We start from the raw sequence: 23,967 nt of genomic DNA, 5'->3' as shown, positions 1-23,967 counted from the left end.
CAATGAGATGAAGCTCTCATCTATATTGCACTATATACCAGGTGACCAACCTGACCTAAACACGGTAGAAATGGTTCCGGAGGCATTTGAGTGGAGAGTGAAGGAAAAGTGGCCAATTATGGTGAGCATATGTGGGACCTCCATCAGGACAGCTGGAAGAACATCCCAAGAGGCCATCTCATGAAACTGGCATAGAGGAGAAAGAGTCAGCCAATCCTTCAAGTAATTGGGGTTAAGAGTTTTGCTCAAGGGCCAAATGCTGGGATCACTCAGCTCACCCAGGGATTCGCTCTGGATAATTTAACAAAATTGTCACTCTATTTACTTATTAATTATTAAATTAATATTTACATATCAACTTTTAACGTAATCTATTTATAGCAGGGGAGTGTGTTACGGTACATGGTAAAACTACTAAATTACCAAAACAAAGTTTTTAGACTTTACTTGCTAGCTTACCTGTTGTAGCTACAATATACATTGATAAACTCACAGAATTAATGAAATTACATTTTGCCCATATAAATCTTAAACACTTACAGTCATGTGAAAAAGAAAGTACACCCTCTTTCAGTTCTATGGTTGTATGTATCAGGACATGGTCCTTATCAGGTTCTAAGATTATCTAAATCTAACCTCAGGTGTCAAAGAACAGACAGATTCCACAGTGACATTATTTAATAAAAATGAAGCCTAAATGAGGAGGGCATGTGTGGAAAAACTAAATACACCCCATGATTCAACAGCTTGTAGAACCACCTTTAGCAACAATAACTTGAAGTAATTGTTTTCTGTATGACTTTATTAGTCACTCACATCGTCGTGGAGGACTTTTGACACGCTTTTTACAATGTTGCTTGCAGTTCATTGAGGTTTGTGCATATTCACTCATGCACAGCTCTAAGATCCCACCATAGCATTTCAATCGGGTTGAGTTCTGTACTCTGACTGGACCATTGAAACACCATGATCTTCTTTTTCAGCCACTCTGGTTGTAGATTTGCTGGTGTGCTTGGGATCATTGTCCTGTTACCTGACCCAATTTCAGCAAAGCTTTAGCTTTTGGACAGATGGCCTCACATTTGATTCTACAATACTTTGGTTTACAAAGGAGTTCATGGTCATGCTGCCATGTTCTGTTTCTCCAGTCAACCCTTCCAAATAAGCCATACTTGTCCAGTCTTTTTATAATTGTACTGTTATGAACTTTAACATTCAAAATGCTCATTGGGTCTATAGAGTCTGGGGTGTAGGTCTTGGCTTTTTTGCCATTTCTCTGACCTTGGGATGAATTTGCTGAAGTTTCCACTCCTGGGAAGATTGGCAACTATCTTGAATGTTTTCCACTTGTGGATAATCTTTCTCATTGTAGAATGCTGGGTTTCAAGTTGTTTGGAAATGGTTTTATAACCCTTCCCAGATTAATGAACAGCAACAATTGCTTCTCTAAGATCATTGCTCATGTCTTTCCTCCTTGGCATTATGTTAACACACACCTGACTGCTCCAGACCAGCAAACAGCCAAAACTTCTGCTTTTATGGAGGTGGTCACACTTTCTGATGATCAATTAATCATGTGCATTTGATTAGCAGCACCTGGCTGCTACTTATCCTCTTAATTCCTATGGAAGCCGTTAGGGGGAGCTTGTCACACATTGCACCTGCATTTTGGCTTAATTTATTATTTTTTTTTTTTAAAAGGCCTAAATAATGACACCAAATAATTTGTCATGTGTCATGTCCGTTGTTCATCTGAGGTTGTATTTACCTAATTTTAAGGATCAGATGATTTTGTCCTGATACATAAAATCATACAAGTGAAAGAACGTGTACTTTCTTTTTCATGTGACTGTATGTTACTATCCATCCATCCATCCATCCATCCATCCATTTTCCAAACCGCTTATCCTATTGGGTCGCGGGAGGTCCGGAGCCTATCCCGGAAGCAATGGGCACGAGGCAGGGAACAACCCAGGATGGGGGACCAGCCCATCGCAGGGCACACTCACACACCATACACTCACACATGCACTCCTGTGGGCAATTTAGTAACTCCAATTAGCCTCAGCATGTTTTTGGACTGTGGGGGGAAACCGGAGTACCCAGAGGAAACCCCACGACAACATGGGGAGAACATGCAAACTCCACACACATGTAACCCAGGCGGAGACTCGAACCCAGATCCCAGAGGTGTGAGGCAACAGTGCTAACCACTGCACCACTATGCCAGAATAACAGAAAAATGATTCCAAAAGGCTACATCACAATATATAATTTAGCATTTTGGGGACATCAACCCAACTGTACAGTAGTAAACAAAAAAGAAAAATGTCAGTTTAGTGAACAGAAGATCTCTGACTAGCACTAGAACCGCCAGCATTTTTTCAACCTTTAACCACCAGCAGCGACATACTTTGGTGTATCGCACCTTTTGTAGTCACTAATGGGCCATCGCATTAGCGTACCGCTCACCCATCAAGAAAACAATGGGAGAGTCAGGTATCCTCACAGCTGCATATTTACTGTAACCCCAAAAAAGCTGGAAAAGCCATAACACAGTTTTGTTTGTGTCATATATTTTAGTGCTCTTTGCTTATATTATTGGTTTCTATAGATTAATCTTGTGAAATTAATCTTAAACCCACATCAATTACAAAATAAACAACTCACGTTAACATGAATATCAGAAGAACAGAAAACATTAATTGTTGTTAAATTTGGGTAGGGGCAGTCTTATTATTTCAAAAAGATACAAAAAGTGACACGAGTAATGTTTACTCATTTAATATTTGTCAGCGTAACAAGGCAAACGGAATGACAAGCCGCTTTAGCCGAAAACGATGCATTTTACTTTTCATTTCAAATAAAACACAGAGTCAGCTGGCTGGAGTGAGATTTTTAATTTGAGACAAGTCTGCAAACGCATGCAAATGCAGGTACATATATGTAATATTGTATTACCTTGGAAATAGGCTGTAGGGTTTGTAAACTACCCCAACACTTTTGGTGTAGCTAATTTTAGGTTTATAATGTAATAATATATATGTGCCGTAAGATTTCTTGCAGGAGTGTGAGACAGGGCTAGGCAATATATTGAGTTTTTAAAATATACCAATATGTTTTCATAATATCGTTTCGCAATATTGTTTATATCGATATAGTTTATGTTGCTTTAAAATTATACTATAGAGCCCCCAGTTTGCCTATTTCTCCTCTCCCTGTCTGTCTCTCACACAACTGCACCCTGGCCCGTCCCCCTCCCTCTCTGAACACAACCCGCCCCTCCCCCTCACTCACAAGTCCTGCAGGCAGTGACAGCATGGAGACAGATACAGGCATGAGGCAAGCTAGCGAAGAATTTCTAAGCCATTTTTTCATGCACATGTACAGCTGTCTGTTAATAAAAGTGCCTGTGTGACATTGAGGACATTTGGGTCTGACTTGGAACTGTCTTTTTGTCATGACTTACATATCATATATCCCCATTCTTCTTAAAAATATTGAGATGTGATTTTTGGTCCATATCACCCACCTCTAGTATGAGAGATTGAAAGTGTGAGGGTCACACCAGATGTGTGAGAGATGGAAACCCTGAAAATGTACATTTTTAATGAAGTGTTTCACCTGAGTTGATTTGTATAAAATTACTTTATACAGTTCTTAAAAAGTGGAAACGTCAGCGAACATGGAATCAGCAATAAATTGAAAACTATTCAGCTTTACAATTTCTCAACAGGGAAACCACCCTGTTAGAATCATTTAAGATTTTTGGTTGGGGGTGTCACATTCGCTGCTGTTATTAACACTACGGCACATTAGCGCAAACAAAAGGGCTGCATATGCCAAAGTACTTTTTGCTTGGCAGTTAAAGGAGTTTGACATTCATTGGTGCTGAAAATGATGGTTCAAGTGCTAGAGCAGACATTTTCAATGATGTATGGTAAGGGCCAGATTTCAACAAGTGTCAGTCTAACTGCCAGTGTGTTCACGTCCACTTTGTTATTGGATCATTTAATAGATAAGAGCAGCAATTTAGCCAAGGAGTGCAAAGGGGCATTGGCTTGGACCACTGTAACAATCCCCCTCTGCACATGCCTGGTCTGTAGTACCACCAACATCAGGGACAGGTGGATTATGGATGGATTATTGTGGGAAAGGGGTTATTGTGGGTTTTTTTTCCATCCGGGTTGCATACAGTAATAAAAGAAACTCATCTATTATCTTCACCAAAGCCGGCAATCCCCCAGGAATTGCTTGCTATTTATTTCATGCAGTCAGCACTCAGTAGGTCCAGCTGAAATTGTACCAGTGCTCCAGAACTGTGTGCAAAGGGTCGAACACAGCTTCAGATGTTTTGTACACGAGTGCACACACTGAAGAATTACTGTAGCCCTGCCCCTCCCCTAAGCTGTATTGCCAGATGTGTAATTGGTGATCTAGGTAGTATATTAAATTCCATGGTTTTACATATCCAGTGCAGATTATGGTTATGTCAAGCAACACAGTTTGATGTGTTGAGGTGGGGACAGCAGCTGGCCATAACAAATACTGGGGGTGACATGCATTGGAAAGGTCCTTTGATATTTTTCATATTAATTGGTTCTCCCAACAGTTGGGCTTTCACAGTTGACTGTCTGTCAGAAACCTTGATTCTAGAGCTTTTGCCTTTGAATATATGAAGAGGTTGAGGTTCCAGCACGACGCATGAAACTGCAACATAATATGTTTCATGGAAACGTGGCCGACCCCCCTGGTACCGAATCTAGTGGTGACTCCGTCGGACTCATTGTTTTGCATGGACAGAATGGCGAAGGCGAACAAATCTAAAGGTGGGGGAGTTTATTTCGTGGTGAACACTATGTGGTGTGGGGCAAAGAGCGTTTCTACCCTCTCTCGCTCCTGCTCACCTCATCTGGAATATCTGACCATCAAGTGTCGCCCATTCTATCTCCCTCGAGAATTCAGCTCGGTTATCACAACGGTGGTCTACATTCCACCTCATGCGGACTTAGGTACGGCTTTGTCTGAATTACACGATGTGCTTTGTGCGTTACAAAACAAACGCCAGGATACAGCGTTCATCGTGGTGGGAAACTTTAACAAAGCGAACCTAGTTCGAACCTTGCGAGACTAGTTATGCTGTTACATGTCCAACAAGGGGAGCCAACATTCTTGATCACTGCTACGCGCCATTCAAGCAGGGCTACCAAGTTGCTTCCCAGCTGACTTTTGGTAAATTCGACCACAACGTTCTATTCCTCATACCGGAAGATAAACAGAAGCTTATTCTTCAAGTCCCGGTCGCAAGGGAGGTAAAACGCTGGACCACCTAATCAGAAGCCACGCTACAGTACAGAACACGCTTTATGACATAGACTGGGCCATGTTCTGGTCATGCGCAGATGACATCGATGAGTTTACGGATGTAGTGGTTAGCTTTATTAGCATGCTTGCTAACGATATTATCCCCATGGCAACAGTAACGACTTTCACGAATGAGAAGCCGCGGGTGGATGGAACCGTTCACTAGGTTGTGAACTCCCATACTGCTGCGTATAACGCCGGACTCATCACCAGCGATATGAGCGTTTATAAAGCGGCTTCATACAGAGTATGGTGCATCGTCAAACTAACAAAAGAACATTCCAGCAACGTTCACTGTTACTGTTACCAGAGTGCCCCTCAGCCACGTGGACAAGAAGCAAGGAAACTGTGAAACTGTTGTTCATCGACTACAGTTCTGTGTCTAACACAAAAGTTCCCCACAGACTGTACACCAAGCTGAGGGAGCTAGAACTGAACAACCACCTGTGTGCCTGGGTCTGCAACTCCCTCACAGGCAGACCACAGGTGGTGAGAGTAGGTGGCTGTGTCTCCAACACCATCACACTTAACACAGGGGCTCCTCAAGGATGCGTGCTCAGCCCTCTCCTCTACTCACGCTACACTAAAGACTGTGTGGCCACACACAGCTCCAACTCCATCATCAGTTCGCTGATGACACAGTAGTGCCGGGTCTCATCTTCCACGACGATGAGGCAGCCGACAAGGAGGAGGTGGATACCCTGACATTGTGGTGCCAGGAGAACTGCCTCCAACTTAACGTCAGCAAGACCAAGGAGCTGCTGGTGGACTTCTGGAGGAGTAAGGAGCGCTCCTACTCCCCCCTCTATATCAACGGGTCTGCAGTGGAGAGAATGAGCAGCTTCAAATATCCAGGCGTACGCATCACTGAGGACCTGACAACATGGACAAAACACATCCAAACCCAGTCCAGCAAGGCGAGGCAGCGTCTTTACCACCCAAGACAGCTGAAGAAGTTTTGGGTTTCTTCAGCGATTCTTAGGACTTTTTACTCCAGCGCTGTGGAAAATGCCCTGAGCCAGAACATCACATTCTAGTACAGAAACAGCTGTATACAGGACATTAAGGGACTACTGAGAGTGATTCAGGCAGCAGTGCTGCACCAGATCTTCTCTACCACCTCTAACACATTTATACCAGGAGATGCCGGAGCAGAGCAACCAGGACCATCAGAGACTCGTCTCATCCCAGCAGCTGTCTGTTTGAGCTGCTGAAATCAGGCTGATGCTTTATGAGTATTACGGCAAAATCAGAGAGACACAGGATGAGCTTCTATCCTCACGCCGTAAGATTCCTTAATCAGGACATGCCACCACTACATCCTTAATATACCCAACCCATGTAAACTCTTCCTGTCATCAACCTGCTGTTTTTAACAATCTGTAAACTACATTTCCATCAACCTTGCTGCTTATATTTATATTTATACTTATGTCACCTGCAATAAGTCACACTGCACTTCAATTACAAAGTTCTAGCACCATGTGTACAGTTTTTCCATCCATTTTCCAAACCGCTTATCCTACTGGGTCGCGGGGGGTCCGGAGCCTATCCCGGAAGCAATGGGCACAGGGAACACCCCAGGATGGGGGGCCAGCCCATCGCAGGGCACACTCACACACCATTCACTCACACATGCACTCCTACGGGCAAGTTAGTAACTCCAGTTAGCCTCAGCATGTTTTTGGACTGTGGGGGGAAACCGGAGTACCCGGAGGAAACCCCACGACGACATGGGGAGAACATGCAAACTCCACACACATGTGACCCAGGCGGAGACTCAAACCAGGGTCCCAGAGGTGTGAGGCGACAGTGCTAACCACTGCACCACCATGCCGCCCCTGTACAGTTTTTAACCTTGATTGTTCTCTATATTAGAACAACTTCTGTACTTCTCTATATTATGTATATATTATAACTTCAGTTATTGTAACTGTTGCCTCACTCTAAATTCTATTTTTGATTTGCACATTTCAGGGTACATTTCACTACATGTACTTGTATAACCATGTGACGAATAAACTCTTATCTTGCGTCTTGTATCTTGAAACGAGAAGAAATGGCCATCTGACATCCAGATGTACTTGACCTTCTCTCTCTAGATGTCTGCATGTCTGGCTGTCTGTCCCAGCGTGGATGAGGAAACCACCTCCAGCTTAACCTAAGAGTTTCTTGTCTTTCCTGCCAGCACTTCCATCCACCATGGCATCATTGTTCAGCTTGTATCATCCAGATTGTCTCCATCAAGGCCTGCTAGAAACATGTGGCAAAGTTAGACGACCAGCTGTCCTTTGCTCAGCACAAAAACAGCCATCTCCTGATCTTGCAGCTTTACCCTGTATAACACCAGGAAGATCAGGCAGCTTCTGTCTCAGCATGCAACTTAGCTTCAAGTCCAGGCACTTTCATGCAGTGACAGCATGGAGACACATACAAACACGAGGCAAGCTAGCGAAGAGGTGCTGGCTGGTAAAAATAATATATGCTGGTACTTTATTTCTAAGCCATTTTTTTATGCACATGTATAGGTGTCTGTTAATAAAAGTGCCTGCGTGACACTGAGGACATTTGGTCTAACCAGCTGATGCTATCAAACCACTGCATTCAAAATACCGTAGCACGTTTGCTACTCAGTCGGCCCAAACATTCTCATGTCTCTTCACTGGCTCCCTATTGGGACGAACATCAAGTTCAAGTCCATAGTGCTGGCTTACAGGTCCATTAATGGACTAACACTAATTTCCCAGAATTCCGATGTTGCCCCTTACCCCCTTCAGTCAGCACCAATGCCGCCTGGAGCTCCCTTCACCATGTAAGAAGTGTCACTCCACTCTTGTGTGGTTCCTCGATGGTGGAATAAGCTGCCAAATCATGTCTGGTCTTCTTAAGAAACACCTTATCTGTTCCATGAGTTTCGTTACTAACCTGATTTCTGTCAGGGTCAGCAGCCATCTGATCTTGGCCTTCATGTCTCTTCCCCGTTGGGCCAGCTGGTACCGCTGGCCAGCCCGTCTTGTCATTCCTTGTCTGATAATCCTTGTCACTCAGCTCAATGTGTTGAGGGTGAGGCTCTGATACTGTTTCCCTTAAGTCATGTGTTCAAAACTGACCTGATATTTGTATATGTTAATTCTCTGTGTATTTGTGTCTTTAATTCCTGCACTTGGTTCACCCTCCTCCTGCTCTGTTCCAGTTTTGTTTTGTACCTTTTGATTTTGTAATTGATTAGCCTTGTTTTATATTCCCAGTTTGCTTCCTAGTTTTTTGGTTTTCGTAAAGCTCCCGAGTTTCTGTGCCCATTAGTTATTAGTTCCACCTGTTTCTCGTTATTCCTGCACCTCCCTTGATTGGTTAATTGATTATGAGTTACAGCTGTCCCTTGTTTTCCCTGGTTTTCTGTTCAGTTCCTGACTTTATTTATTTCCTGAGTGGGTCATTGTGTCAGAATGTTCATGTGTGATATGTTTTTTTTTTTTTTTTAAAAATGCTGCCTGTTCCCTGTCTTAGTGGTATCCCTTTGTGGTTCTTTATGGTTCTGTTAATAGCGTTTCACCTCTGTTTCGTTCTCACCCCTCGTGGTCCTTTTGTTTGTAGTTTTACCCAATTTATTCCATTTCTGTAATAAAACCCCTTGCGTCACCTCCTTTCCCTGGGTGCACCATGCCCTGCATCCATGATAATTTATCTCCGAATGTTGCTATGTTGCAATCACTGGCTCTTGTGTAGTTTTACTAAGATCTTACAAAACTTTAATAGATGCGTAGGTGTTGGGTAGCTCCTGCTCCAATACTGCTTGCACTTGTGCCTGCGAGTTCAGTGCAAGGTCAGCATAGCTGCAATTATGCCTAGCTGAGTCCTCAACAGCATGAAAGTTTGCAATGTGCTATTTTCCTTGCCTGTATTTTACTTTGGATAAAAGCATCTGCTAAATATGTAAATGTGGAAGCGCCAGTGATGTGGGAGGAGCCATGGGAAGGCATGTAGAACTACTTTTCTGGGTCTCTGCCAGAACCTTGGGTCAGAAGCTCCAACATGAGGGATCAGCTAATTCTTGAATTAGATTCAATGCACGAATGAAAGGACAGTAGGAAGCACTACACCCAGAGCTGAGAGCCGCCCTCCTGCCAGACAGGGAGAAGTGATTTCTTTTGGGGTGGGGGGGGCAGTAGTAACATTTTAATTTGACCCCTATCCTAAAGTTCATGTGATGATGGTCAAGGTGAGAAATGCACAAAATCATATTGCAAAGAAAATAAGGACCATGCCCAACTGGAAGTAGTTTTGACATATTTTATATTGAACGATAATGGTGTACTGTGATTGAGCCTTGATCCCCCACCAAAAACAGCAGGCTTGTTATTACAGTGGAAGGATGAATAAGTCATTTGGACAGGTGTTTGCTAGGAAGAAGGACATTGACCTTTTGGTGTGTTATTGTCATCAAATAGTGTGTTTTCATTGGTAGCTGTATTACTTTTCTGTCCTTCTGCCCTTGTTTCTGCAGCTGAATAAGGCTTAATCTTCTAAAACACAAAGCGCATGATGTACATATATATACACAGTATATACACTTCCTCATCACTGAAGGACAGATGCACCTTTTACTCAAATAACTACAGTTGCAGTCAAACTTTGCACTCACCTACTCATAGAAAGATTTATTTGTACATTCTACATTTTAGAATAATTATAAAAACACCAAAACTTTAAAATGACACACTCATCATAGAAAGTATTTAAAAAAATTGTTAGGGGCAGCTCTGTGGGTTGGGACTCGGAAGGTTGCTGGTTCAAATTCCTGGATCTCAGTGATCCCACCGTTTGGTCCTTGAGCAAGGCCCTTAACCCCATTTACTCCAGGGACTGGCTGAGCCTACGTTCTCCTCTGTGCCAGTTTCATGAAGTGGCTTCTTGGGATGTTCTTCCAGCTGTCCTGAAGAAGGTCCCACATATGCTGAACACTAATTGCCCACTTTTCCTTCACTCTCTGGTCAAACTCCTCTAAAACAATTTCTACTGTGTTTAGGTCAGGTGGCCAAGTCATGTGATATAACAATAACTGTCAAAAGTGATATCACTTTCCTTTTTAGGTGGCTTGGCATGTCCAAATTTTGGACTGTTACTGTATATATATAATAGGTGTGTAAAAATGCATTTATACATCATGATAAATTGACTATTAAGGTGATAATTCAATGCATTGATCTGAAAACATTTTAGGGCAGTAAAATAAAGATACTCCTACTGCTGGGCTCTATACTGTAGCGTTCACATGCTGTAAGTAGACGTGCAGATTAGCAGTATTGCCACACAAAGCCCTGCCACGGCTTTTGGAAAAGGCCTCTGTTTTATGGCGCAAAAATGTTCTTTTTGCAAGTTACAGTAGCAACGATCAAGAGGTAGCTAGTTAGCGAAATAAAAACTCATATTAGCCTTAGAGATACATGACTTATTAGTTAACATATTGGCATTGGTGCAATGTGTCAGTCTTGGCTGATATTACCAGCCAATATTTAAACTCCCCTTTGGCTCCAACAATTTATACCCCTAATATGTATGCTTTATTATTACTGAGTGATGTCAAGTCCTGGTGACCCTATACTGTAGATGGCCTTCTTCAAGAATGTTCTTTATTCTGTCCAGTTCTTCCGGCTTTCCAAAGGCATGTTCTTTGAAGCCTTGCACACTATGAACAGCAAAGCCACGTCAGGCCATTGCTCACATATTAAGAGACACCTCTTCACCATTGTCACCAACAAAGAACGTTACGTATGCTGCATCTAATTTATTCATTACAATACGGCCCTTTGAAATTAAAATGTACTTTGCATGCATTGTGTCAATTACAACAGGACCATTTCCATCATTTTACTGCATCATGAATGTCCACTTTAGGCAAAATGTGATTTTCCCTTTGAATTTATTGCCACATAATGTTTGTTTTACTGTAATTATATGTGGAGCTTTTAATTTGTGAATTGGAATTTGTGAAGTGTCTTATCTCATTAATTGTCTAGATTGGAAAAGAAAATTTGAAAAGTTTAGTCTATTTTGTCCTCGGTATTATTATGCTTATTACTCTTAGTGATTAAAGTGAGGGACAGATTTTGACAATTTCAGTTATAATGATTATGCAATGATGCTTTACTTTACACACTTTTACCTGCACAAGAATAAAATTGCCTTATCATGTATATCAGCTTACCACCTTATGGGAGTTAATGGCTTGTCTCGATTAAATGGCTTCATGTGACCTTTCTTGTTATTTCTCTGTGAATTGCACCAAAAAAGCAGCAAGAGTAGCCATGCATTCTGAATGTGGTTAAAGGAACCCTTGTGCTCTGAAAGGGGCTTTCAGACAAATAAAATAATAGTAATATTATATCAATAGCTAAGCATGTTCCATCCCCCGCCCATGGTATTTTGGCCTATCCTCTAGATATTCATTCTAATCAGGTCGTTTATTTAAGGTGCAGGTTCAGCAGGCCTTCCTCCAGTGTTAGCGCTCCCTTGAAATCCAAACCCTCATTCAGGCTTTTGCTCGTCCAAACATACTTCTTTGCCATATATAGCCATTTTGGCCTGAATAGGTTGAAAAATATTGCAGTTAACAGCTTTTCTCAAAACTATATCTCTTCTCTAGCCCAGACTGTCCTCTGAACAAACAACAACAGTGAGACAAAAGCCAGTGTAATGCCAGTGTAATGCATTGCCTGCTTTTTGTTTAGATACGTTGCATTTCCAGGTTATTCTTTTTCGTTCAAATCTTGTAAACGATATTGAAGTGGAAATTAGAGAACATTTTTAAATAAATTTGAGGAAGCACTTCTTTACACAGCTTGTAGTTGGAGTATGGAATAGTTTTCCTGCTAGTGTAGTGTTAGCTAAAACCCTGGGTTCCTATAAATTAGAGCTAGATAAGATTTTAACAACTCTGAGCTATTAGTTAAGTTCTCCCCAAACTAGCTTTATGGGCCAAATGGCCTCCTCTCGTTTGTAAATTTGTTATGTTCTTAAGAATAGCATTTCCTTAGATAGCAGTATTACAAAGCATTCCCAGCAGTTAGGCTTAAGCTTACAATGCAGTGAAATCTGTCAAACTCACCTACTAAACCTGGTACTTAGCTGATTAAGATGTGTTTGAGTAGGGAAATCTGCAAACTGCGTTGGGTTCTGAGCCTCCAGGACCGGAACTAAGGATTCCTGAAGTAAATGATCGACCACAACAGGCACTTCAAAATGCAGATAGACCAGTCAGTCACTTCGTAATGTGAAAGGAAAGTTAACAGAATCAGCTATCTAACATTAGCTTTCTTTGTAACTAAGCGAGGTTAGCTTGATTAGATTCACAAATATTTTGAAAAGGTGAAAAAAGAAAAATGTTGCAAAACACAGTTATTCACTTTAAAGGAAAGCTTTCATTGTGTGTGTTTTCTTCATATTGCATTGCAATAACCCATTTAAAGTACCTGATCATATACTGTACCATTAATAAATGATACTGTGTGCTAACAGATAAAAGAGTGGAGTGCATGCTTTAAATTCTTTAGATATATTAAAGCAGTGTTATAATCAGACCAGATGGCATGCAGCCCATGATTTAACGGTCATTACAACCATGGAAGACTTGAGACTTGACTTGGACTTGTGACCAAAGACTTGCAACTTGACTTGGACTTCTGACCAATGACTTGCAACTTGACTTGGACTTGTGACCAAGGACTTGCAACTTGACTTGGACTTGTGACCAAAGACTTGCAACTTGACTTGGACTCCTGACCAATGACTTGCAACTTGACTTGGACTTGTGACCAAGGACTTGCAACTTGACTTGGACTTGTGACCAAAGACATGCAACTTGACTTGGACTTGTGACCAAAGACTTGCAACTTGACTTGGACTTGTGAGCATCTCTGTTTATAACACAACTGAAAATGTGTCTGTACTGTATTTCAGTGCCTTTTTCTCCTAATGGGTATAATGATTCCAAGGACTCAGCAGTTTTTTTCCTTTACTAAACTTTTTTTCTGAAATTCAGATGTTAAAACTCATTGCTATTCTCTGAACAGATTGCATTGCTGATTGATGTTGTTCTGTAAGGCTATGGCAAATGCTTAACTTTTTCAAGTATTCAAGTATTTTTCAAGTAAAATTAAGCAATTAAAAATATCCTTGCACATGCCTCACCTTTCTGACATATGTCTTTATGAATGTGTTACGCCTTTCAGCAAAATTAAATTATTAAATTAGAATTCAAATTGGAATTAAGTAGGACATAGTATAAACCACATTACATTCAATATTTCCCTCTTGCTCCTAATGCTGTGTTGCAGTATATGTGATTATTTTTGTCTGGGTGCAACCTAGAAGGGTAGCAGAATTACCATTAAACAGGAAGCTAAGGGACGTTTTGCAGCTGAAAATAGCCCTACCTTTTAAATTCATATTTGCATGAATTGCGTTTTTAAGACTTGTTACTATATAACGTTATAAGTAACTTTTCTTTCTCTTCTCACTGTTGTCACCCGTGTTTTATTCTTACAGCTGAATTTGGTCGCACTGCTGAATATGCCCCGGAGCCCAACATCCAGTGAGGATGAGATGGCTCAGAGTTTTTCCGACTACTCCATGGAATCCGAGTCTGATAGCTCCAAAGAGGAAACCATCTATGAGACCATAAAGGCCACAGCAGAGCGGCCAACCAGCAAGATGGAGGACACCCACAACAATACGCTGGTCATCCGCGTGGTCATTCCTGACCTGCAGCAGACTGTGAGTGATCACATGTGCCCACTGGGCCTCACTGCCACCTTCCTGCTCATTCGTAATGTGTGGCTGTGGCCTCGAGCGAAGCACCTTTGTCTCTGGGCGGTCTAGTACTCATGCACAAAAGGCTACTTCAGTTACTGTTCCCATGAGTGTGGCATTCTGTCTGCTCTGTTTAGTGTTATACCTGCAAGGCATTTTAAGGCCACGATTGTAAAACGTGCATTCTTCATTTTGTTTGACACGTGATAAGGCTTCTGAAGAACAGAAAGCCAGAAATTATAGATACATTTCTAGTTGAGTATTAGTAGAGGAGCTAAATTATCTCCCATCATTCGGGTATCAAACATTATGAAGAGAAGTGGATAGAAGTCACTTTAAGTCAAATTACTGGTCTCTTACTTTTTGCCTTTCAATTGTTGTACAAAAGGAATTGATTATGAGTCTTACATTTAGTTTTCTGGGTAAGAAGCCATTTCACTGATTGCCTCTATATCGTTTATGTTTCTGCCAGAAAACGTGTCATTACAGCACAAAGTCTGGGAATTATTTTGTTCCTTTCAAATAGGATATGGTTTGGGAGCCTAAGTTCTGACTTCTGATCATTCTGCAGTGCAAGCATGGTCTCTTAAAGGCCAGCGCAGTACAACCTGCAGTATTTATTAACTAGGGTAGCCCACCCAGCTTGGTAGCTGGGACCCTTTATCACCCATATGCTTTCAAAAGGATATTGCCCATTAGCAGGGCTCTGGGACCTTTCGGAACATCATTGCCACCTTTACAGCATTGTGTCCCACCCGTCCCTCTGTCCACGTCATGCCCAAACCAGTGCACCAGAGGACGCAGGTGGTGCTCTGCTTCTGAGGTACTCAGTTGCTGCCTTGTTGCATCCTTGTTCAGCTGCCCATAGTCTGGCCTGGCAGGAACGGAGCACAATTCACACGTCTGCTGCTACCGGCACTCAATTATATGCCCCTGGATTGCGGCCTGACACTGGGCCTGATTGACAGGAGGCCGACAGGCTCGTTGTCGCCCGCCCAGAACCACACAGCCGGCCTGTCTGTCATCTCCAGGCAGAGGTTTCATGGCAAAATGCAAGATTACACTCACCACCTGCCTCCCTCCCCAACACGTTCCCCTTCCTCAGGCTCTGGACACTGTGTGTGCTTTTGTCTGGGAAGATTGACACTTGGCCAGATTAATACTGACACCCACATATGAAAATCTACATTCAGATTTGAAGGATCAGTTGAATCCTATCGCTTTGTAATTTGCACGTCCTGTTTAATAAGATTTTTCATTTTATGTGCGAGTTCATCTGGGTGAGCCTTGTTTTAAACTTAGGACATCAGTCCAGAAATAAGTAAAAGGTGAATTGAAGAAGTTGGAGGCTTGAGGTGAAAAATAAACTGACAACAGCTTGTGGGACTTAACTTCAAACAAGGATTACGCTGCAGAAGGAGGGCCCTGGGCTGGGAAAATGACTATTTTACCATCTGTTTGAATTCCAGATTGCAGGTGTAATTGTATGAATTTGTTTTCTCTCAGGAGAGGGAAATCATTGTAGTGCAAATTTCACACGTCTTCTATTAAGTAAAAGGATGAGAAAGCTTGGAGGATTCCCATCACCACCGCATTGTGGAAATGCCACTGATGCTAGAATAGAATGCATCAATGCTCTCCCCATGTTTTTGAATAACATTTTTGTGCTTTTCATTTCTGGGAAAGTACCTGTATTGTAGTGGATGTGCAGGATGCAGTCACTCAGTCCTTTTGTGTCTGCCTTTGTATCTTCAGTCCTGCAAAGCTGAAATCCAAATAGCATAATTGGCTTATTTTACACTGCCAGTGTGGCTTTCTGTACTCTATCTGCTAAAAGTGATGTGTTTAGGTAGTTTAGTTCTGTGTAGAAGCAGCTTGTCATGCCCAAGATCCTCAGAGGGAAGCACACCCCATTGGAATTAGCCTGCTGCTTAATGGCTGTGACACATGGTGCCCTTCATCCCCTTCATGAGGAAATGCTTTCAGTTTGGGCAGCCATGTTTGTCGTAGAGGGAACATAATTAACTTATTACTTTTATTATCTTTGAATGACTGAATAATGCAGGAAAGTGTTAGATGTTCGAGGCTAATTTGTTGTAAGCAGTTGGATATATTCAGCAGTTTCCCAAATTTATTGCAATTGCTTTACTCTATAATTAGCTGACAAATGTTCTCCGTAAAATAACATGCTTTCATTTTTCTGACAAGCTGCAGATTGCATGTTTCTGCCTCATGTACTACCTGCACTGTACTATATACTTTGTGTGTTGGGTGTTTTTTCATTTCTTTTCCGGGGACGATTGTGCTGGATTTATTTTTGTAATGAAAACCCCCCAAATCTCCCGGAAGATCAATAAAGTTCTTTCTTATCTTCTTAGGCTTTACTGCTAGCAGTTTGCCTTATCAGATGGTTATATGTGCTGTCAGCAGGATTGTTAGCATACTCTGCTATTAATTGGTGCAACTAACAATGCTGGTGTCTGTTTCAACCTGTAACCGACTTTGTAGCAGAATGATATTGGGTTACTGAAAATAAACCTGGTCTCCCGATGTTATGTTATTAACAAATACTTTATGGTATAAATAAATAAGCCACTACCTATGCATTTGTAAACAAAGCCTTTTGTAAGATACAATGACTGTGGAGCTTTGGTTATGTTTTTTGCACATTCTCCTATGCTAAAAAGTGTGACGATTAGTCTTCTCTTTGTTTTGAGCAGAAATGCATGAGGTTTAACCCCGATGCCACTGTGTGGGTTGCCAAGCAACGGATCCTGTGCACACTCAACCAAAGCCTGAAGGATGTGCTGAACTACGGCCTCTTTCAGCCTGCAAGCAATGGGCGGGACGGCAAGTTTCTGGAGGAAGAGCGCCTCTTCAGGGATTACCCCCAGCCAATCAGCAAAGGGGTGCCTTCATTAGAGGTTATGTGTCCTGTGGAATTCCTACTTCCATGCAGCTACTCTGCAACTTACAGGGAGCATGGCTAATTATCTCTCTTTTACCTGCTGATGTTAAATATCAGTTTTACAGTTTTAAACCAAAATTTTGGTCCAAATGTGCCATTTTTTTATTGTCACTATGCACATTATCTATGTGTAAAGACGGTACAGTATGTGCAGAGTGGATCTGCCTGTTTATTGTATTGCACATTGCTTCAGAACTGTATTGCAAATGTATTTGGGAACCACTATCAACGTGAAAGTAAACCATTTCGGTTAAATGACACTAATATTAGCTACATTTTATTCATTTTACAGTTTCGCTACAAGAGTAGAGTTTACAAGCAACCAAATATAGACGAGAAGCAGATCGCCAAACTCCACACGAAGGTGAGTGATGTAGGACACATGTATGTCTGCCATCACTACAGTACGTTAATCAGCCCAATCAGAAAGTTAAAAGTTTGTCCGCTATGAACCCTACCTTCCGTTTTATATATTGTGCCATGTGACCCTTTCCTGTACACTAGCATAATGTTCCATGTCACCTCTCGCTGTCCTACATGACTCTGTGATTGAGATGGAGCTCTAGCCTCAAATATTATTGACCATTTGAATGTAGGGAAGCAGAAGAGGCCTGACAGGAAGAGACGTGGCGGCAGGCTGATTGTATCAGCGCTAAGAGCTGAGTGGTTTCTGAATGCCAGCTGCATCATTACAGTACCACCCGATGGGAAAATAGCTATTTCTTGAAGATTTGCTAATGTGAGACAGACGGGGCTTGGCTGTTTTTCACCCCCAAAGCAGACAGTGTTACGCCACAGGATTTACCCAAGTTGGAGATTTGGCTCCACCCCCTGACAGCCTGGGCTTTTTAGGAGTTGGGCTTGGTTCTCATTTGCGGCCCTCCTTGGCAAAGTGATAAATGGCCATGTTTGGGAACTTAATCCTATTATTTGTGCTGACTGATACACAGCAGGATACGGACTCTCACAGGCGCTTCTCTTTAATGGCAAAGGCGCAGGTCTCCTCTGTCCTTCTGGACCATCAGTGGTTAGATGTACTGTTAGATGGTTACCTTTTGAAGAACCCAGTTGATCTGAATGGGGTATTTCTTGCGTTGGCATGCCTCGATTGTGCCATATGTACTGATTCCACCTGAAGTGATGTCCTTTGTCCTTGAGTCTTATCCACTGCCTTCACGGATCCATCACCATTACGTCTCTTTGGCCTGGTTGCAGGTTAACAGTCCGGGGGATTATTAGGCCCAACATTATGCTTTATTACTGCGGCCAGACCTAGCAGTATTTAATTTTCTCTTCCAGTCTGTCTGCCAGATCTAATCCAGTTATTTATCAAGTTAATTATACATTCCATATGTATATGTAAGCTCTGCACTGTAGATTTACTCAAGATTTACTTATTATGGGACAAAAGTGGGGAATTCACTCTTTTTGATGAATACAGTCCTGTAGTGTCTCAGTTGCCTGTTAATTTGTGACTGATTTTTCACCCGAAACATGTTCAAATATTGTCCAGATAATGTAATTTTCATTTGATCAATTAAGAAAAGGAATGAAAATCCCAATCCTTGGGAAGTGCTTATGCCTTTTAGACTATAGATTTAAATCATGACAGTATTTGCTACTTCCGTTTTGGTGCCACGATCATCAGCAGTGATGCTGTCAAGCAGGGCTCATTTTGCACTTTGAAACAAGACAAACAGAGTTGCAGTGAAGTCATCACCCTCACAGCTGACTTTTCAGGGATTAGCGGAGGACTTTCTTCACATTCCAAACATTTACCAGTCATTTTGCTGTCTGCTGGGCTTATGAGATAGAGCGGAACTCCCCTCTTTATTATTGAATAGAAGTAATTTGTGTCCCACGTTAAGTGAGGCTGTTACTTAGTAAAACTGTCAAAGACCATCCTTTTAAATGTCACTTCAATGCTCATCTGATCTGATTTTTTTTTAAATTCAGCCCACTGTAAGACAAAATGCTTTTAGTGAATCTTGTAGGTGATGTGCCCTGTCTCATCACAAATAAGTTAATAATTCATCCATGACTTCTCCATAGATTTGGGCTAGAATTAAAGTCTGAATTATGATATTCCCCAGATGGGGAATACATATGGTTTGGGATCAGTCTGCTGACACCACAGATGCTATGCTTAAGACAATAACTCAAAAACTATTTGACAAATAATTTTCAAACTTTACGGGTGATAACTGAAAGTGATTATAATTTGAGACAGATCACCAAAATTACCCCAAAATTAAAGCAGCACCACTTAGTGGCAACAAAGAGAAAGGTAAAAGCAGATGACATTTGACACTGTGAATCTGATAGGTCAAAAAGTATTAGATGGATTTTATAACTACTTCAGAAAACTATTATATGGATGAAGATCTACACCTTTCAGACAAATGTCCACAAAAATTAAGCAGCAGCAGCATTGTGTGGCAGAAAAGGAAGGAAACAGCAGCTGTAGAACTAGAGTAATTGTTTTTAAAAATGCTTATAAACAAAGTACATTCAAATATACAATTAAATAAATTTACATCAAGTTATTCTGAAATAATATTATAACAATTAATAATTTAAGAGTTCATATAGCACCTTTCATAAATCCAAGGTCTCTAGTTACACTGAACAGCAATGTTCATTAAACAGGAAGACTTTCATGGAGAATGAAAAACAGTGACAGAGAGATTGAGGAAGAGAATTCCAGAGTTTGGGGACAATGGCACTGAATGACCCATAGTGAAAAGCATGGTGCAAGGGACAAGGATTACTGTAGATTACAGCTAAATGACTGGAATGAGGGGGAGAGTGAGGGGTCAAGAGTTCACTGAGGCAAGGGGGTATAACGCCACGTAGAGCTTAGAAGGTCAGTAATAAAATTTAGAATTTAATATGGGACAGAACTGATAATCAATATGACAGTAAGAGAATATGGGTGATGTGAGCAGAGAGCTGGTTATGGATGAGGACTTTCGCAGCAGACTTCTGAACAAACTGAAGCTTTTGTAAAGAATTTGCAGGTAGGCCAATGAACAGGGAATTACAATAGTCAATACAGACCATAATAAAAGCATGAAGCAGAGTTTCTGCATCATTACTAGTAAAAAATGGTCGAAGGCAGGCAGTGTTATGGAGATGGTAAAATGCAATTTTGGTGTGGGACTTGATATGCTTATAAAAATTCAGTGATGGATCTAGTAGTATTACTAGATTTATATTAACATGAGCAGGCTTAATGTTTTCTGGAAGCTGCATTAAACTTTTGCTCCAGCTTTGCAATTCAGATTGGAAACATGGTGGAAGGAGAATATCCAGAGATTGAAAGCACACCCAGTATCCTGAAAGTACATATTTGGGCACACTTTGGTTTTTATGAAGTTAAAGGGAAAAACGAGCTGGATAAAACGTATGTTTTATGTAATTCATGTTGAGTCAAGATTAAACGCTTTGGCAATGCAACAAATATGAGAAATCACATTACTCATCTTCACCCTGAGTTACAGTTAGTTAGCAACTGCAGGAAATGTAGCGGCCAATCAGCAAACCAAACAGGAAGCGACTGTATGAATGTTAGCCCTGAACTCCGAAAGGGCCAAGGAGATCATGCAACCCAGTGCTGCATTTATTGCCAACAAACTCTGTCTCAGTCTTGGAAAATGTAGTCTTTCGTTTTCTTGTACATGCCTTTGGAAAAAGGCACAAAACACCATCACACACAAACTGGGGCCCTGTAGGAAAGCCACACCAGTCTTGATTCTGAGTTTTGAACAGCTGGTAAATAAAGAGAAATTTTAAAACGACAGAAAAACTGGCTACTTGTACAATAAATAATGGATGAGATACATTGTGATGCATCAAGCATCGCTTTATAATCAAATCGTTACCCTGTGAATCATAATCTAATCGTATAGTGAGACTTGCGAAGATTCACAGGTTTATTTCATGGGCATGTTAAACTAAAGCATGATTTAGTTCGGCTTCAACAGCATTCCTGTAGCTCAGCAGCGTTGCAGTAACAATGCAAAGCTAGTGGGTTGACATCCCAGTGAGCACAAATTGTAGCTGTTCCCTCTGCTGTTTTTTTCGGTACATTAAATGTAAATGAGTTAAATGTATGTCATGCACACAGAAAGAATAAATGCCCCCTCCAGGGCTCTGTATATAGCATTAATGCATTAATAATCTGTTTCAGTTCTTAGTGTTATGCCACAGAAAATGTTGATGCGCAAAAGAGAAATAGATATAAATATTTAAACATATAAATAATATACATGACATTTTCAGATATGGACTTTGAAACATACACAAAGGAATATAAGTGACCACCTAATTGGTGGGGAAAGATTCTGAAAATTGTCATATAGGTTGAATGTGCAAAAAATGAGTAGGTATTCTTTCAGACCTGTATCATAACAAGGACTCAGCATTCAGGTAAAAACTCATTTATGAACTTTAACATTTCCAGTTAACCCACTCAGTACTTCTATAAATTGTCCTGGTTGGTGAGTGTGTGAGGAGTTTGGATTGGGGGGGTAACGGGCCAGTTGTTCTGACAACCCCCCTTTCTAGTTTCAGGCTGCTTCTTGTAAAAGGTCACTGTTAGTCTTTAGGTTACCTGATTAAAAAATACACGGTGCTTTACAATGTGTTTATTTGCTTCATGACATACATGGGTTATTTTTCCTGCTTCTACTACACGGTGGAACAGTGGCAAGCAGCAACTGTAAAATAATATAGATATGACCAGTATAATGTGTCATCTTCAGAAGTAGGATATGATTCTCTCTGAATTCCATGAGTTTGGATGAATGGAGGACTGGGGATCTAGATCACACCTACCTAAGTCAGCACATGCGTTTCTGGAGCTCCTCGTGTGTCAGTGTGGTCTGACCAGTGCGTCTGATCGCTGTGTAGCTCCGCTGGGTCATGTGACCCATCTCCCTGGAGTTGGAGCAAGGTGAGGCAGCAACCCGAGGCCGCATTGTTCCATGCGGCACCCTCCTCGGGCACCAGCGCCGGGGGAGCTGCTCTCCTACTTATTTTTAACTGGCCTGGAAAGTGAAAAGGAACATTTGTCCTGGAAACATGCTGCGCGCTGCCAGATCGTTGGAGCAGCGGCGGAGTGGTGTAGACCGGCATGGCGGCCAGACCTGGATCTCGCACACATACATTCTCCTCTTTCTCTCTCTTTTCCAGGCCAACTTGAGGAAGTTCATGGATCATATTCAGCATCACCAGCTAGATAAACTTACCAAGCTACTGGAACGGGGGCTCGATCCCAACTACCATGATCCAGAGACTGGTGGTATGCTACCTCTGAATATATCCTATTTTCTTCCTGACTCGAGGATAGCTGTACCCCTGAACTAATTTACAGCAACTAGCACAGTGGGTAGGTGTACAAAAAAATGTACAAAACAATTCTCTCTGTTCCACCATCTAAAAACACCTTGTCCTTGTATGACGCTGACCTTAAATGAAAAGTGCATAAACAGCAGTGATATTTTTAATGTACTGCTGTTTTCAGTCATGCAATATAACATCTTAGTGCCACGGATGGTACTCATTTATACATCGATAAGGTATTAGTAAATATTAATAGGAACCTCAAAAAACCTGAATCTCAAAATCTGGAACACTGTGCTGTACTATCCTCCAAACTGCACTGTCACCTGTGACACTGAATATTTAAAGCTGTTTAATGATGATGGTGGCTGTGCTTTCTGGTCTTCTTTTAACAAAACGATGAATATTAGTTTTTTTTCTGATACAGGAATTTTTAGGTATTCTTGAGTTGAGCCGTATAAGAACGCTGACCTTTGAGGAGATCCATGCTATTGATCTGAGTGAATGTTAAAATCAATCGGCCCCTTTAGTGTTTACACGTCGATGAACCTGGAAACATTGTGGCAGACAGCCCTTCATATGAGAGACCACTCTGGATAGGAGATAAGATTTAAAGTGTGACTGACAATGCCTCAGATACTCTTCTCTGTTCACTTTAAGTGGTTATTTACCAAAAAAACAGGACTTCCTCGATCCATAAGGCTATAATAGCTAAGGGCTCTGTGTACAGTACAGGAGCTGTTGTGAGTGATCAGTGGTTTTTGGCTGGAGTTGTCTTCTGCCAGATCAAATTGAAATTTAGCAAAATGACTGCATGCAAGCTAGACCTTTTAATTTGGCCTCCTCCTCTTGTACTCAGTGTTACTGTTTGCTTATGTGATCATCGTTTTCATTCCTTTTCATCTGGTGAGGTTTGCAGTGGTAGCCTGGCTGAGAAGGTCAGACCTTCAGACCAGGCCATCAAAGCCATGGACTCCAGCTCATTCTAGCTCATCCTTTCTATCTCACAGCATAATTTTTGAGTTGTGTTCATCTTGTGCTTGATGTGTTTGGTTGCTTCCATTTTCCAGTCAGCCTTTTCTTGTTTTAATTGCTAGTTGTTGCAAATTAGTTTTGAACAATCAGAGGTACCGAAGTTCTATTAGTTGAATTCTAAATATTTGTGTGCATTAAATGAATTTTATTTTACAGTGTTCAATTAATAGTGTTAAAATTTAAATTGTTTTTGCTCTCTAGGTTCGCAAGTACACATGTTTATATGTGGGGGAAAATGGTTAATTTGTCATACAAAATACTTGAAAGGCTTCACAATAGACTGCTAATGGTAACAGCTTCTGAGGTACACAGGCAATAATGTAAGTCCAGAGCCCCCATTCATTACCAGGCAGTGTCATTGTAAAACGTGGTTGCAGTAATGAAACCTTACATGGTTCCAGAGCGGTTAACTTTGGGAACCGTAATCATGTTTGAATTCTTCTTTC

At 41.3% G+C, this 23,967-nt stretch overlaps 1 protein-coding gene across 8 annotated transcripts in view; it reads left to right on the top strand.

Moving 5' to 3' along the window:
• The window catches only part of LOC125723477 (SH3 and multiple ankyrin repeat domains protein 2-like), a 205,170-nt gene that overhangs the window by 39,169 nt on the left and 142,034 nt on the right, over nucleotides 1–23,967 (top strand). For all 8 annotated transcript variants that reach the window (XM_049000085.1, XM_049000083.1, XM_049000082.1 and 5 more), the window contains exons 2-5: nucleotides 13,909–14,136; nucleotides 16,893–17,096; nucleotides 17,433–17,504; nucleotides 22,337–22,445. In XM_049000085.1, coding sequence (XP_048856042.1) covers nucleotides 13,933–14,136; nucleotides 16,893–17,096; nucleotides 17,433–17,504; nucleotides 22,337–22,445 — 589 coding nt within the window. In that variant the 5' untranslated portion in view covers nucleotides 13,909–13,932. The remainder of the gene's footprint in view (nucleotides 1–13,908; nucleotides 14,137–16,892; nucleotides 17,097–17,432; nucleotides 17,505–22,336; nucleotides 22,446–23,967) is intronic.

The sequence above is a fragment of the Brienomyrus brachyistius genome, unplaced genomic scaffold (genome assembly GCF_023856365.1).
Source record: "Brienomyrus brachyistius isolate T26 unplaced genomic scaffold, BBRACH_0.4 scaffold49, whole genome shotgun sequence".
Lineage (NCBI taxonomy): Eukaryota > Metazoa > Chordata > Actinopteri > Osteoglossiformes > Mormyridae > Brienomyrus > Brienomyrus brachyistius.
This window is presented reverse-complemented; position numbering and strand designations above follow the sequence as displayed.